Genomic DNA, 15,306 nt, shown 5'->3' on the forward strand with positions numbered 1-15,306 from the left:
CCAGCATTTGGTCTGTAGCCCTGCAGTTTATGGTGCACATCCAGACTCCTTTTGAATGAGTTGAGGGTCTCTGCCTCAACTATCCTTTCAGGGAGTGACTTCCAGACCATCATCACCCTCTGGGTGAAAAAGTTTTTCCTCATCTCCCCTCTAATTTTTCTACCAATGACTTTAAATCTATGCCCCCTCGTCACTGATGCCTCTGCTAAGGTGAATAGACCCGTCACCTCCACTCTATCCAGGCCCCTCAAAGTTTTGTACATTTCAATCAGATCTCCCCTCAGCCTTCTCTGTTCCCACCCTATCCAATCATTCCTCATAGCTGCATTTTTCCAGTCCTGGCAACATCCTCGTAAATCTCCTCTGTACCCTCTCTAGTGAAATTACATCCTTTCTGTAATGAGGTGACCAGAACTGCACACAGTACTCAAGTTGTGGCCTAACCAATGAGCTATACAGTTCCAGCATAACTTCTTGTTAATCTATACCTCAGCTAATACAGCAAAGGATTCCATATGCCTTCTAAACCACCTGGTCGACCTGTCCTGCTACCAACAGGGATCTGTTAACATTCACTCCAAGGTCCCTTACTTCCTCTACACTTCTCAGTATTTTCCCATTTATCGTGTTCCTTTGCCTTGTTTGACTTCCCGAAATGCATCACACTTCTCCAAATTCCTCACACTTGTCCAAGTTGAATTCCATTTGCCACTTTTTTCCCATCTGACCAGACCATTAATATCTTCCTGCAGCCTACAGCTATCCTCCTTGCTATAGCATAATAACGCATGAATTAGGCCCCTCAAGCCTTCCCTGTCGTTCAATAGGATCATGGCTGCTCTGCCCCAGGCCTCAATTCCTCTTTTGTGCCAGCTCCTCCTAGCCCTCAACTCCCCGAGATTTCAAAAACCTATCTACCTCCTTTTTAAATACTTTCAGTGATCTAGCCTCCACAACTCTCTGGGGTAAAGAATTCCAGACATTCACTACCCTCCGAGAGAAGAAATTCCTTCGCATCTCAGTCTTAAATAAGTGTCCCCTTGTTCTGTAACTATGTCCCCTAGTTCGAGATTCCCCCACTAGTATCTTCTCAATATCTACCCTGTCAAGCCCACTCAGAATCTTGTACGTTTCAATAAGATCATCCCTCATTCTTCTAAACTCTAATGAATAAAGGCCTAACCTGTTTAGCCGTTCTTGATAAGTCAACCCCTTCATCCCAGGAATCAGCCTAGTGAATCTCTTTTGAACTGCCTCCAATACCAGTATATCCTTTCTTAAATACGGGGACCAAAACTGTACACAATACTCCAGGTGCAGCCTCACCAACACCCTGTATAGTTGTAACAAGACTTCCCTATTTTTAAACTCCAACCCCCTAGCAATAAAGGCCAAAATTCCATTTATCTTCTCAATTACTTGCTGCATCTGGATGCTAACTTTTTTGTGTTTCATGCACAAGAACACCCAGATCCCTCTGTGCTGCACTTTTTTGGAGTCTCTCTCCATTTAAAAAGTCTGCCTTTTGATTCTTCCTACCAAAGTGCATGACCTCACACTTTCCTGCATTAAACTCCATCTGCCAAGTTTTTGTCCACTCACTCAACCTATCAATATCCCCTTGCAGATTCCTTATGTCCTCATCACAACACACCCTCCCACCTATTTTTGTATTGTCAGCAAATTTGGATATATTACACTCTGCACCCCCCCCCCCCCACCAAGTCATTAAAAAGATAGTAAATAATTGAGGCCCGAGGACTGATCCTTGTGGCACTCCACTAGTTACGTCTTTCCAACCTGAAAAAGACCCATTAATCCCGACTCTCTGTCTTCTGTGAGTTAACCAATCCTCAATCCATGTTAATACATTACCCCCAATACCGTGAGCTCCTATCTTGTGCAATAATTTTTATGTGACACCTTATCGAATGCCTTCTGGAAATCCAAATACACAACATCTACCAGTTCCCCTTTATCAACTCTGCTTGTTATATCCTCAAAGAACTCTAGCAAATTTGTCAAACATGATTTCCCTTTCACAAAACCATGTTGACTCTGTTTGATTGCGTTAAGCTTTTCTAAATGTCCTGCTATTTCTTCCTTAATAATGGACTCTAGCATTTTCCCAATAACCGATGTCAGGCTGACTGGCCTATTGTTTCCTGCTTTTTGACTCCCTCCCTTCTTGAACAGGGGAGTCACATTAGCAGTTTTCCAATCTGCTGGGACCCTCCCTGAATGTAGCGAGTTCTGGAATATTTTGACCAATGCCTTCAATATCTCTGCAGCCACTTCCTTTAAAACCCTTGGATGCAGGCCATCAGGTCCTGGTGACTTGTCTGCCTTTAGTCCCATTAGTTTGTCAAATAATTTGTCCCTCGTGATAGAGACTGTTACAATATATTTCCTCCCATTAGTTCCTTGCTTATCTGATATTTGTGGGATGTTTATAGTGTCCTCCACCGTGAAGACCGATGCAAAATATTGGTTTAAATTATCTGCCATTTCCCTGTTCTCCGTTATCAATGCTCCAGTTGCATCCTCCGCTCACTTTAGCTACTCTCTTGCTTTTTATATACCCGTAGAAGCTCTGGCTGTTTTTTAAAATATTTCTTGCCAATTTACTTTCATAATCAATTTTCTCCCTCTTTATTAGCTTTTTAGTCATCCGTTGCTGGTTCCTAAAAAATTCCCAATTCTCTGGTCTATCACTAGTTTTCATCACTTTGCATGCCTTAGTTTTTGATTGGATAATCTCCTTGACCACCTTTGTTAAACACGGGTGGTTCATCCTTTTCATCGGGTCCTTCTTTTTGACCGGGATAAACTTTTGCTGAGCGTTATGAAATATCTACTTAAATGTCTGCCACTGCTCATCCACTGACCTTCCCTTTAGTCTATTTTCCCAGCCCACTTTAGACAACTCTTTCTTCATACCCCGGTAATTGCCCTAGTTTAAGTTGAGGACACTGCTTTGAGACCCGAGTTGCTCGCCTTCAAACTGATTTTGAAATTCTACCAGGTTGTGATCTACCACATGGCCAATCTTTGTGTTGTCCGCAAACTTCTTAATCAAGCTCCCTATATATACGTCCAAATCGTTATACACCACAAAAAGCAGGGGACCCAATACTGAGCCCTGTGGAACACCACTGGAAACTCTCCAGTCACTAAAACAGCCGTCAACAATTACCCTTTGTTTCCTACCACTGAGTCAATTTTGTATCCATCTTGCTGCATTTCCCTGGATCCTGTGGGATTTTATTTTTTTAACCAGTCTGCCATGTGAGACCCTATCAAAAGCCTTGCTAAAATCCATGTAGATCACATCAATTACACGACCCTCATCTATCTTCCTTGTTACTTCTTCAAAACATTCAATCAAATTATGTTAAAACTGACTGAATTATGATCACTACCAACAAAACGCTCTCCCACTGCCACTCCTTCCACCTGCCCATCTTCATTTCCTAAAACTAAGTCTAAAACTGCGCCCTCTCCTGTTGGACTTGCTACATACTGGGCAAAAAAGTTCTTCTGAATGCACCTTAAGAATTCTGCTCCCTCAGTTCCTTTCACATTAAAACTATCCCAGTTGATATTAAGGTAATTAAAATCCGCTATTACTGCCCTATTGTTCTTGCACTTCTCAGAGATTTGCCTACATATCTGCTCTTCTATCTCCCTCTGACTGTTTGGGGGTCTATAGTACACTCCCAGCAGTGTGACTGCCCCTTTGTTGTTCCTTAGCTCAATCCATGTGGCCTCATTTGATGAACCTTCCAACATATCATCCCTCCTCACAGCTGTAATAATTTCCTTGACCAAAGTTGCCACCCCACCCCCGTCCTTTCTTATCCCCCTCCCTGTCGCATCTGAAAACCCTGTAACCAGAAACGCTGAGCTGCCATTCCTGTCCTTCCTTAAGCCATGTTTCTGCAATAGCTATGATATCATACTGCCATGTGTCTATCTGTGCCCTCAGCTCATCGGCTTTATTTGCTGTACTTCTTGCATTGAAATAGATACCCTTGAGCACGGCCAAACACTTTTAAAAATTTTCTAACCCTCGTTTCCTGTCTTCCAGAATCATCCATTAATTTTCCACCTTTCTTTTTAATTTCTGATTTTGTCCCAGCTGAGTCTACCTCCAGGTCCCCATCCCCGTGCCAAACTAGTTTAAACCTTCCCCAACAGCACTAGCAAAATGTCCCGCAAGGAACTCAGTCCCGGCTCTGTTCAGGTGCAACCCGTCCGACCTGTACAGGTCCCATCTCCGCCAGAGCCGGTCCCAATGACCCAGGAATCTGAAGCCCTCCCTCCTGCACCATCTTTCCAGCCACGCATTTATCTGTCTTATCCTTCTATTTCTATACTCACTTGAGCACGGCACTGGGAGTAATCCAGACATTACTACTTTTGAGGTCCTGCTTGCAATTTCTTACCTAGTTCCCTAAATTTTGACAGCAAGACCACATCCCTCTTTCTACCTATGTCGTTGGTTCCGATGCAGACCACGACTGCTGGCTATTCACCCTTCCCCTTCAGGATGCTCCGCAGCTGCTCAGTGACATCCTCGACCCTGGCACCAGAGGCAACACACCATCCTGGATTGCACACCACAGAAATGCCTGTCTGTTCCCTTGACTTTTGAATCACCTAGCACTGTGGGCAGGGTAATATTATTGCACCTAACACATGCTATATAATAAACCCTTTGTAATGAATTTGGCTCATAAACTTAAGATACTTTTACTCTAATATACATATATATTGAAATTCTGTAGATTGTTTTAATATAAGAATAGTACAGATTGAGAGCTTGATATTTTATGGGCCCATTCCAATTTTATGGCGAGTGTACGGACGGCCCAACAGGTATTTAAGGGTGGCAATGGGGCAGCAGCTGATGTCATTACTGCACTTGGCGGCTGTGGGGTCAGCGAGTTCTCCTTCACTGATAGTAAACAGGGAATAGATAAGAGACAATAACAGGGAGTTTAGATTTTAAGTCAGAGGTCGCATGGTGGAATAAAGTTGACATAGGTAGGGTGAAGCATTGATGAACATTTGTCCAAGTTTGGAGACAGATGCGGCAGGTGTGTGAAGTCCAGAAGCTATTTATTGGCAGAGTATTGGAGGACAAGCTAGTGAAGGTATCTCCACCGCCACTAAGATCCAGGAGGTTGCAGGGTAGAAAGATGACGACAAAGTTGGAGGTCACCATGAGATTCAGAAGCGGTGGAAAAATATACATCGGCCCAGGCAAATGAATCTCTGGCCAGGAACAGACTGTAGCTGAAGCTGAAAAGCCAGTAGTCCAGTCAAAGGCTCAGCAGGGAATTGAAGTCCCTCAGTTACCACGACGGTGGGAAAGGGCTGGTTTCCTCTAACTTCTATTTGCAGTGTGTGGCCAGCTGTTGCACTGCGCAGTCCCTTTAAGATTGATGTGTGGCCGCACATGCGTGCATCTTAAAGGGAATGCTACTTGTGCGCGGCCTTTTTATTCCCTGCGCAGTACATTCCTAATTGTGCAGCTTAGTGGGAGTGTTGGCTGCAAGCTGATTAGTTACTTTAAAATATAAGCAACACATCAGCAGACTGTGTGGTATTAATCCCCCACACCAGTTGAATGTTTGCTATTACTGGCAGACACTAGCAAACTGTAATTATGGCACTACTCCCACACACCAGCAGGTTGCATTGTGCTACTGCCACACATACATAGTTGAAATGTTTGTACCAGACCATTTTTAAGTGACTAAAACACTCCATATTACTCATCACACAACTGAAAGTGTGTCAGGAAAAGGTGTGTATATTTAGTGAGCATAGTATTTGTGTCCTTACACATGAATAACAATGCAGAAAGCAATAAATTCATTTATTACAATAAGAAAAAAAATCTTCCAACAATATTGAAAGTTTTACTCTGTAACCAAAACAAACAGAATACACAAACTGCCTTCAACTTCAACATTTTTCATATGTTTTAAACAGCTAGCAACTTCTAACATTATTCCAGGGATAACAATTATAATAAAAGACACAAGAAAGACAAAGCTTCTAAACAACATTTGCATTTCCTATTACACATTTCTTTTTGAAAACTACGGACAGCAAATTTGTCTTGCACAGTACTGCAAAATGAGGGATAATGAACAGGCGGCCCATTTCATACTCCATCAAACTCAACAGTGAAGAAACTTGGGCGGAGTGTTATCTCAACCACCTAAGACAAGTTTATACCTCTATAAAGTTAATTCTGTGATCAGGTAATTGCAGAATGCGCAAATAAACTTCGGTAACTATGGAAATGTTTGAGTCCATTCATCATTTTACACTGCAAGTCCTAAAGTGTATTTGGCTGATGCATTTTTTGAAAGCTGCATAGCACCATTCAGTAAAGATCTTACACCTACACTACTTCTTCATATGTCTCAGAAACATCCCAAACTGCTTCAAACAGAAAGAATTACTTATGCAGTTGCTATGTAAGAACCATTTTGCACACAGAAAGATGCAACAAAGAATAAATGAGTTGGATAATCAGTTAATTAGTTTGGGGTGCGCAGAGGGATAGGTGCTTGGTTTTAACTGAATAAAAAAGTGTCTCAGCACCAGATGAACTCTGCTTTTCTTTTAAGAAGTGCCATGAGGTCTTTAATGTCCACATGAACAAGCAGACAGGCCTTGGTTTAACATCTCAAATGAAGTGTAACACCTCTGACAATCTAACAAGTCTTTCAGCACTGGTCTCAAGTGTCAGCTTCAATTATTAAAGAAGCAATGATTGATCACTAAATATCTGGTGACAAAATGAGCCCTGTTAAATGGGCGATATTTCCCACAATACAAACAATAGATGTATCTCACCATCTGCCAGTTTCTGTTGGATCTAAATTCAAACTGTAAGAGTAGTCTTCTTTCAGACAGAGCAATGCTCCTCCATTTGCAATTGTCTCCCCGGTTTATGGTCTGAGGCCAAATTAAAGAATATGGGTAGAACCAGACACAAATTGTTTGTGGGGTTAAAATCTCAAGAGTAATATTAAAATAGGTGATACTGGTAAACATAAAGCAAACTGAAACAAACTTCCATGATGGATTAGAGGCCTATGTGGCATTGGAGAATTGACAATAACCACTGAATTAAAAGACAAAGTCAAAGCCTTGACAGGTAGATAGGTGAAGCATATGGGAAGGGAGCTGAGATAGACTTGACATGAATGGTGAAATGGGAAACGAACTGCAGCTTTTAAATTTAGATAAAAGGTAAACACTGTTGCCAACTTGGTTTTATCACATGTTACACTGCTCGAATACATCCTAAGCCAGAATGAAATCTCACTAAGCCCATCTAGAACATACATTCCAAACACCTTGTATCATCATGGTTCAACCGTAAGCAGCTTATCAGCTCCAGGAAATTATTTCCGGAAAAACAAGTACTGTCTAGGCAGGTAAACTGGTACAATTCACAGTTCCAACAAAAAATTTTGTTATTCCTTTCTTCAATCAGTTTTTCCCCTTCCACTGCTGAAAGCCGTGGCTTTTTATGTTGGTACAGTCCATGGTGTGTTCGCTGCCCACCAGTAACTCACCCAAGTGTCCAATCTGCATGTCTGAGGCTGGACCCTAAGGGATTTCAATTACTGCAGGGATTCTCCTGATCACCTGCCATGCTTTTGCCATTGCTCCAGATATCTCCATGGATCTTCCAGTGAAGTAATGCTTGGGAGAACTTAAATGGAAATTCAACCCCAAAGTGTTGACAGACTGCTTGTCCTTAGACAGCATCACATCACAGTTTAGCGGAACCATTCCTCAGCGAGCTGCCGTCCATGCACATGAACTTCTAGCAAAAGTAGTTGGATCGTGCTTAGCATCAGGATCCTGGCCGATTTCCTGTTCCCTAACTGGAATGCTGGGACCAAACGTGCTACCCCCACTGCCAGCTAACTCAAAAGACTGGGAGTGTCCAGCTCAACTGCTCACTATCCTAACCAGCTGACCCAACAGGATACATGTCTTTTATTGGCACCAGATACTGATCAACTGTGAGACCAATGAGATTATAATGTCCCAATGAAATTTGTTCACGAAATATGGCAGCTGTGCTAATTCTTTGCAAATAGTCTCTACACGTCTCACAATGCGCACCAGTTTATTGAATGCACAACAGCATGTAAAAGGAATGGTGTGGACACTGGCTCCGCTTTCATTACTGAACAGACTAACAAAGGGAACATTGCTTGTGTTCTGAAGCCAACGCGATTCCTGCCGGACAATAGACTGGGAATGATCTATGCCTGCCACGGATTTCCAGTAACAAACTCAGAAGGTGTTTGGGTAAAGGGTAACAAATGAGGGAATTAGAAGTTTTTACATTATTTAATTAATAGCTAAGAATGAAAACAACGGCTCAGAAATATAAAGTAACACAATTCTACATTTCAAAGGTGTTGCTCTGTACTGTTTCACAAATTCGTACTTAATTTTCTTTTTACAGGTGCTGAACACTTTTAAACAATCTTGTCCCTTATTTTGATGCACTGAATTTGTTAAACTGAGAATCATTCATCTTTTTTCCAGTCTTTAGATATTAAAAAACTGCAATAACTTTTCTGAAGCTGTTTTCTCAACTCTTGACAATCTTTCTTCGTAGAGTCACATCCTTAACTGCTTGTAAAAAACTGAAATGTCAGAGGAAAGGAGACGGCTTCTTAAAGGACCATTCTTTTTATGATCATTTCAGGGGTAATCTCTTTCCTGGGTTGACTATTCACTGTGGCTAGCTCCTTGCTGCTAATCGAGTGGCATGATCTTGATCGTGTGGTTGGAAACACTCCCTGCAGACTCCTGTGGCTCCAATTTCATGTTAGCTGTAGAGGTAGAAAGGACACAAGAGTACAGGATTGTAAAAGAGATTAATCAAGGAAGAGACAAGGGAATGAGTGAATGAGAGGAGGAGAGGGAGTCAGAGAAAGATAATGAATCAAGAGAGGAGGAGAGAAAAAGTCAGAGGAAGAGAAAAATTCAGAGGGGGAGAGGGAATCAGAGGAGGAGAAGAATTCAGAGAGCATCAGAGAAAGGAAGGGTAGTGAAAGAGTCAGAGATGGGAGAGATACCGTCAGAGGGGAATAGAGAAAAATTCAAAGGGGAGTGAGCAAGTCAGAAAGAGGGGGAAAATGTCAGAGACAGTGAGGAAGAATCAAGAGAAAATGAGAAACAGCCAAAGAATGTCAGAAAATAGGAGGAAATTTTAAAAAATGGGAAAACCAGAGAATGAGTCAGAGAAAAAAATAGAGGCAGAGACAAAGCCAGAGAAAGTAGGAGGTATAATCAGCAGAAAAAGAAAAGCAAGAGGGGAATGAGAAAAAAATTAGAGAAAAACAAAGTGCAAAAGTCAAAGAAACAGAGGAGGAACCAGTGAATTAAGTCTGAAAGAGGGAAGTCAGAAAAAGGGTAGAGTAACACAGTTGTTCAATTATTGAACTAATAATCCAGAGAACCCAAGTTTGAAGCTTCCCATAGCAGTTGAGAATTTGACCAGGATTGCCATAAATAAAACATTATCTCAGGGCAACTAGGGATGAACTAGCCTTGCCAATGACACCCATATAATGGGAAAGCAAAAGTGAAAGGGAGAGTTAAAGCCTACAAAAAGAAGCAACAGCAAGGAAGAGATAGAGGAAAAAGGAGTAGGAGCCCCAGGAAAAGTCGGAGAGGCAGGTAGGGCGAGAGACCGAGACAGCAATAGAGCGGCTGATAGAAGTAAGGTCAGTGTGTCCCGTTGTGTGATGCAGTGGAGCTTTTGCTTACCCCAGCTGACAAAGTGGCAAGTTTTCTGTGATCAATTTCATTTTTGTTTTAGGTAGGCTCCTGGTCTCTGAAACACTGCCAGAAGCTGAGTGACTCAGTGCAGCATGTGAGGCGGTGCCTATTGTTGAGAGTCTGGGCACAACAGATGTTTGAAGCAGTGCCCAGACTCTCCGCCTTCGGACCCTTCAGAGATACCTGTACGTTGAGCGTCCTCCTAGATGGTGTGCGCTGGTGACGTATTTTTTCCGCCAGTGTCACTGCCTTCAAGACGACACGCAGCTCCCGGTGGAGTCCGTTAGCTGCGCCTCTCTGAGGGAGTTGCCTGTCTTTTACCGGGATCTATTCCGAGTCTGGAACACGGTGGCCTCCAGTCAGGGCGCTCCCCCGACGGCGGAGGAGAGCGCCTCGGCTGTCCGGGCGGCCGACTCCGGGGATAGTCCGGCGGGCGGAGGAGTAGCCGAAACCCCCGGGATGCCCCTCACTGCGGGTGGCGGGGGGGGCTCGGGAGTGCGGACCGCTCCCGGCCGAGCTGACCCCCGCTTGGCCGGAACTGCTCATCGGACCCAGGCCCCGAAACCCTCCTCGGGAGCCGGTCCCGCACAACCCGAGCTGCCTTTCGGAAATGCCCTCCGTGCCATTCCAATCGGCGCGGAGGGGTTTCCTGTACGGGCTGCTCCTGCACACTCTCCACGTCCTCGCCCTCGTCAGCCGGCCGGACACGCCCTGGAGGTCCGCGTTGCCATCTGGCAGCGAGGGGAAACCCCGATGGAGGTCTCTCTACGCGGGAGTCTTCCCCCTTTACATCGGGGACCTGGGGTGGAGGGTGCTGCACAGAGCAGTTCCGTGCAATAGGCTTTTAAGTAGGTTCACGGACTCCCAGGCCGCCTGTACTTTCTGCGGCCTGGACGAGTCCGTGTTCCACGTTTATACGGAGTGTGCGAGGTTGCAACCCCTATTTGAGTATCTGAAGGGGCTGCTCCTCAAATTCTGGCTGCACTTCAGTCCCACGCTCCTGATCTTTGGGCACCCGGTGCGGAGGGGCTTGGGCCAGGAGGAGGATCTCCTCGTCGGTCTGCTCCTGGGCCTGGCCAAGGTGGCAATTCACAGGTCCAGGTTGCGGGCCGTCGGGGGTTCCGTCCTCCCCGATTGCCTGCCCTTCTTCTGCGGTTACGTTCGCGCCCGGGTGTCCCTGGAGAAGGAGCATGCGGTGTCCGCCGGTACGCTTGAGGCCTTCTGCGACCATTGGGCACCGCAGGGACTGGAGTGCATTGTCGATGCTGAGAATGGCATTTTAATTTGAGTATTTTGTTTATTTATCTGGTTTTAATAAAGTTATTTTAAAACTGTAAATATGTATATAAAGGGGGCCTGAGAAATAAAGGCCCCCTCGACATGAAAAAAAAGAAAAAAAAAAAGTGCCCAGAACTGAAAAGAATGTACTTGAGGCAGTGTATTGAAGCTGAAAGGACCCGAGAAACACTAGGGCTGAGAGACTGCAGAGAAGCAATGCCCAGAGACATGAGAGAGAGGTCAGAGTCCTATAAAACATAAACAGATTGGAAGCAACTAAGGGAGGCAAGGAACATGCCAGCTAGAAGTATCCAAATTTTCATTCAGCACTCCCACTGACAACAGCAGACTGCTAGATTAAGCTGGGTTTTTCATTTAATGCTATCTGAATTTATTTGAAAAGGTAGCTAATTAAGGGATACAAGGAAAGAGCAGGGAACGGGTTTAGAGTAGGTAGCTCCAGTTGAAGAGCTAATACTGGCAATGAGCTGTAATTTCTATGACACTACTCAATCTCTTATGTACAGTTTGAAGTTCTCTACCTGGTTTTCTTTTAACCATTTTCTTCCTTTTAACTGCATTTGTTTTAGGGGGTGATGTGGCGTAATTCTTGATGTGGGAGTTGTTAGTTATTTCAATGGTTTGTTCAGCCTTTAGCTCAACTGGAAGCTCATCTGTAATAACCAGAAACCCCACATTAGTGCACAATACAGTTTAAACAGAACAATCATCAATTGCACACACAACCCTAAGCTCATAAATTTCTGTTATCCACCTCGAGATGCATCCAAAAACCAGGCCCACCAGGTAAAAAACAAGATGTTAGGAATTAGAAAAGAAATCTGGTGGAACTTTCATTTTGTACACCATGGGTGTAAAATTGAGCAATAAATAGATACTACGAAAGCCATTGAACTGGATGGTAGAAAGGGGGTCAAAATTTAATTGTATGCATTTCTGGAGACAGAATGGATTGAATGACATGGCAAGGCAGGATTGAGTCAATTAAAAAGGCATAGGTTTGTTCAGCCACAAAGCCTATTCCTGTTCCTAAAAATTCTTAAGCTTTCAAGGTCAGATTAAATTCCATCAGAAAACCTCAGTCCAGTGAAAAGCAGGGTAGGATGGTGAGGGAGTAACTCCGCGCTCCCTTTATCTGCTTCGTACTCAAAAGGGCTAAAAATCTGATTCGGCCCATTAGCAGGCGTAGGGATGATGATGAACGATTACCCTGCGTCCTGTTGAGGCGATGCAGACAGCACGTAAACTTTGTGCTGCCTTTTCATCTCAGTGATTGTGAAATGCCAGTCCAGTGCTGCTGACTGGTTGAATGCTCAGGGGGGGGCCCAGATACATGCGCAGCGAACCAGCATTTCTTATAAAGACAGCCTCTTAAAGGGGATGTTATTTAGGCAGCAGCAACTGGTAGAACCATTTCTGAGAATCTTTGAGGAAAGTAAGAAGACTACCATGGAGCCACAGGCCTGAGAGAGGCCTTCCAGGTTCTTGGCGGAGGCACTGGAGGCCTTAATCCAAGAGGTCCAAAGGAGGAGAGAGACCATGTTTCAGTAGGGGGCCAGGAGGCCCTCAAGATAAACCCTTTGAAGGGAATGGTAGCATGTGGCCAAGGAGATGAATTTCAGGAGTTTGAGCTTGAGGACCTGGTTGTCATGCCACAAAAGGTTCAATTAACTCATGTGTGGTCAAAGTCAGTGAATGCATCTTCCAATGACATCTCCTACCCAGCACACCACCGTCCTCACATGTTGCTCAATACACCACAGCTCCATCACTCACCGATGTGTCTAACATTCAGATGCTCCATATTATCCTCACACACTGAGCAATGCTGCCAGCCTCACACCCACATCTCACCGCCTCCACATGCTTCCAGCTCTTCAGATATGACAGGCACATCACCCATACACATAGAAAAACATTCACTGACATTCTTTCCTCTCTTGCAGGACAAGGTCACTCATAACAAAAGGCAGCAGCAGAGAACCAGCAGTGAACAGGCACATCTGCATGTCCTGAGGCCTTTGGAGATGGTGCTCCGCATTTTAGGGCGTACAATGGCTGAGGCCATTGCATCTGGTGTCGCTGTGAACATTCAGGATAATGGTATATTCCTACCTTATATACCTTGTCAAATTCCACATTATCCTTATCCTGCTATCTGGTATGAAGTGGAAGTTGCAGATGATTTGTGACCATGGGCCACTTACTTTCCATCCAACACCCCATCCCTCAGCCTAACCCTCCCCTTTTGCATTTTTGCTTCAGAAATCCAAGAATAGTCGCCTGGCCAGACAATGCAGCCTCACCAGGAAGTGAGTGAGCAAGAGCCGACATCTGATGAAGAAGCACCATCACTTGATCTGACAGTTGCAGCCACCATCAGATACTGGGCATATTTTAGTGGGTACTACACATTAGGAATCAACATGTGGTGAGTCACCAGGCATCAGAGGATGCAGCGAGGCCAGGAGGAAAGGATACCACGTGTGCCAGTTCACCAGTGGCAGAACTTGCAGACGAGTTCTTGCTGCAGAGGACTCAAGATGAGGAATTTGATGGGGTAGTGTACAGGAGAATACTGATGGACATGCACACTGAAATGCCTGGTTAATTGGCAGACCTGCCACAGAGTCAAGGAGCATGGAGGAGTCCACGTAGGGGGCACAGGGTTTTGTGCAGAGTTTGCAGCCTATCCTTTCCAGTGTGATAGTGGAGGCCAACAACGTGACAGCAGGAGTGGACCCAGCCGTGATGCGGCAACTGGTGGCAGTGTCTTTGGTTCCACTGCACTGACTACGGTCACCCAAATTCTCAATGCTGCAGTGGAAGCTCAGACTGAGGTCATGTGATCGATTGATCCATGCTTGTTGCCAAGCTTGGTACCATGCAGGATCAGACTGCTGCCATCATGGCTGCTGATACCAGTGCTCAAAAGGGGCATGCAGGCTCTCACAGCAGTCCAGCAATCTAAACTCCAGCAGATTACTAGGATTGCAGAGACACACCCTGGGGGAATGGCTGTTGTTCCATGGTGCACAAACCTGCTATACTCTTTCAGGATGATAACATTCGTGCTTCATCACTGCCACTGCGCCAGTGTTCTTGATATTGTCTTTCAGCCAGACAGTGCAGGCTGCTGCCGCTCAGCCCAGATGGTGCAGTTCAAAGCTGGGCCTTTTAGGCTCAGAGCTGCTCAAGGGCATCCTTCAAGGCCATCTGCAGTCTCACCCACCGAAAGTCAGCAGCCTTCCACCAGCTGTGCTGCAGGAGCACCAAGCCAGGCAAAGACACCCAAAAGACAGCACTAAGGAAATTCACAAGGGTGAATAGTTCAATTTTGTATGTATTATTGGAAGTGTCACTGGATAAAGTGGTTATGGAATGGGTTTTTAGTGGTGTCCTTTATTTGCAAGATTTTGGTCAAGAGGATGCTGTGAAGGGCTGTAGCAGAGGAATGGAAAGGTGGGGAATTGTGGAGCAGTGGTACCATGGGAATTATATTTTAAGAGAACCAGAGTCTGACTCGCTACTCATAGATGTTAAATTCCAGAAAGCTTGTTGTGGAAGGATAATGCTGGAGCGTATCTTTACTCAGTTTCATATTTATTGTACATAGCAAAAGGATTACAAACATGTAGCCCCTCACTCAAACCCTCCACCAGTCTCACTAAGAGTGTCCACTTAAGTACTCAAGAAAGACCCCTATTAACACCCTCCACCTGCATATAATTAAACAATTGACACACAATTAACAACAGACAGCCTGCCCACAGCAAAAGGGTCTGGGATGGCTCCTCCCAGGGTGTCCATCAAAGGCTCAGTGGTAAGGACTGTGCAAGTATTGGAGGGCCCTGAGTGGTCCAGCAGCAGAACTGTTGTTTCAGAACGCCAATGGTTTGTTTCATTATGTTCCTGGTGGCAGTATGGCTCTCCCTGTCCACGTCTAGTCGGAAGCTGGAGGGGAATCATGAACTAAGTGTGTCACCAAACAGCCAGCCTCTGGTTAAGATTGCTGGCTGAAATATGGTAGGAAGGACTGACTGGTGCAGAATGAAAGCATCATGGCTGCTGCCAGGACAGTGGGTATTTACTGATATAAAGTTCTATGCAAGGTCGCAACGCATGTTCAGAAAGTGATAACCCTATTGGTTGCAGTACATCTATACA

The 15,306-nt window shown here is 44.7% G+C and overlaps 1 protein-coding gene across 1 annotated transcript in view; it reads right to left on the bottom strand.

Moving 5' to 3' along the window:
- Positions 1-8,729: 8,729 nt before the first annotated feature.
- The window catches only part of LOC137378244 (transcriptional repressor CTCF-like), a 97,878-nt gene continuing 91,301 nt past the window's right edge, over positions 8,730-15,306 (bottom strand). Inside the window, 3 exon segments of the mRNA XM_068048471.1 lie at positions 8,730-8,813; positions 8,815-8,888; positions 11,661-11,792. Of these exon segments, the coding sequence (XP_067904572.1) occupies positions 8,730-8,813; positions 8,815-8,888; positions 11,661-11,792 (290 nt within the window).

This window comes from Heterodontus francisci, chromosome 16 (assembly GCF_036365525.1).
Source record: "Heterodontus francisci isolate sHetFra1 chromosome 16, sHetFra1.hap1, whole genome shotgun sequence".
NCBI classification, from domain to species: domain Eukaryota; kingdom Metazoa; phylum Chordata; class Chondrichthyes; order Heterodontiformes; family Heterodontidae; genus Heterodontus; species Heterodontus francisci.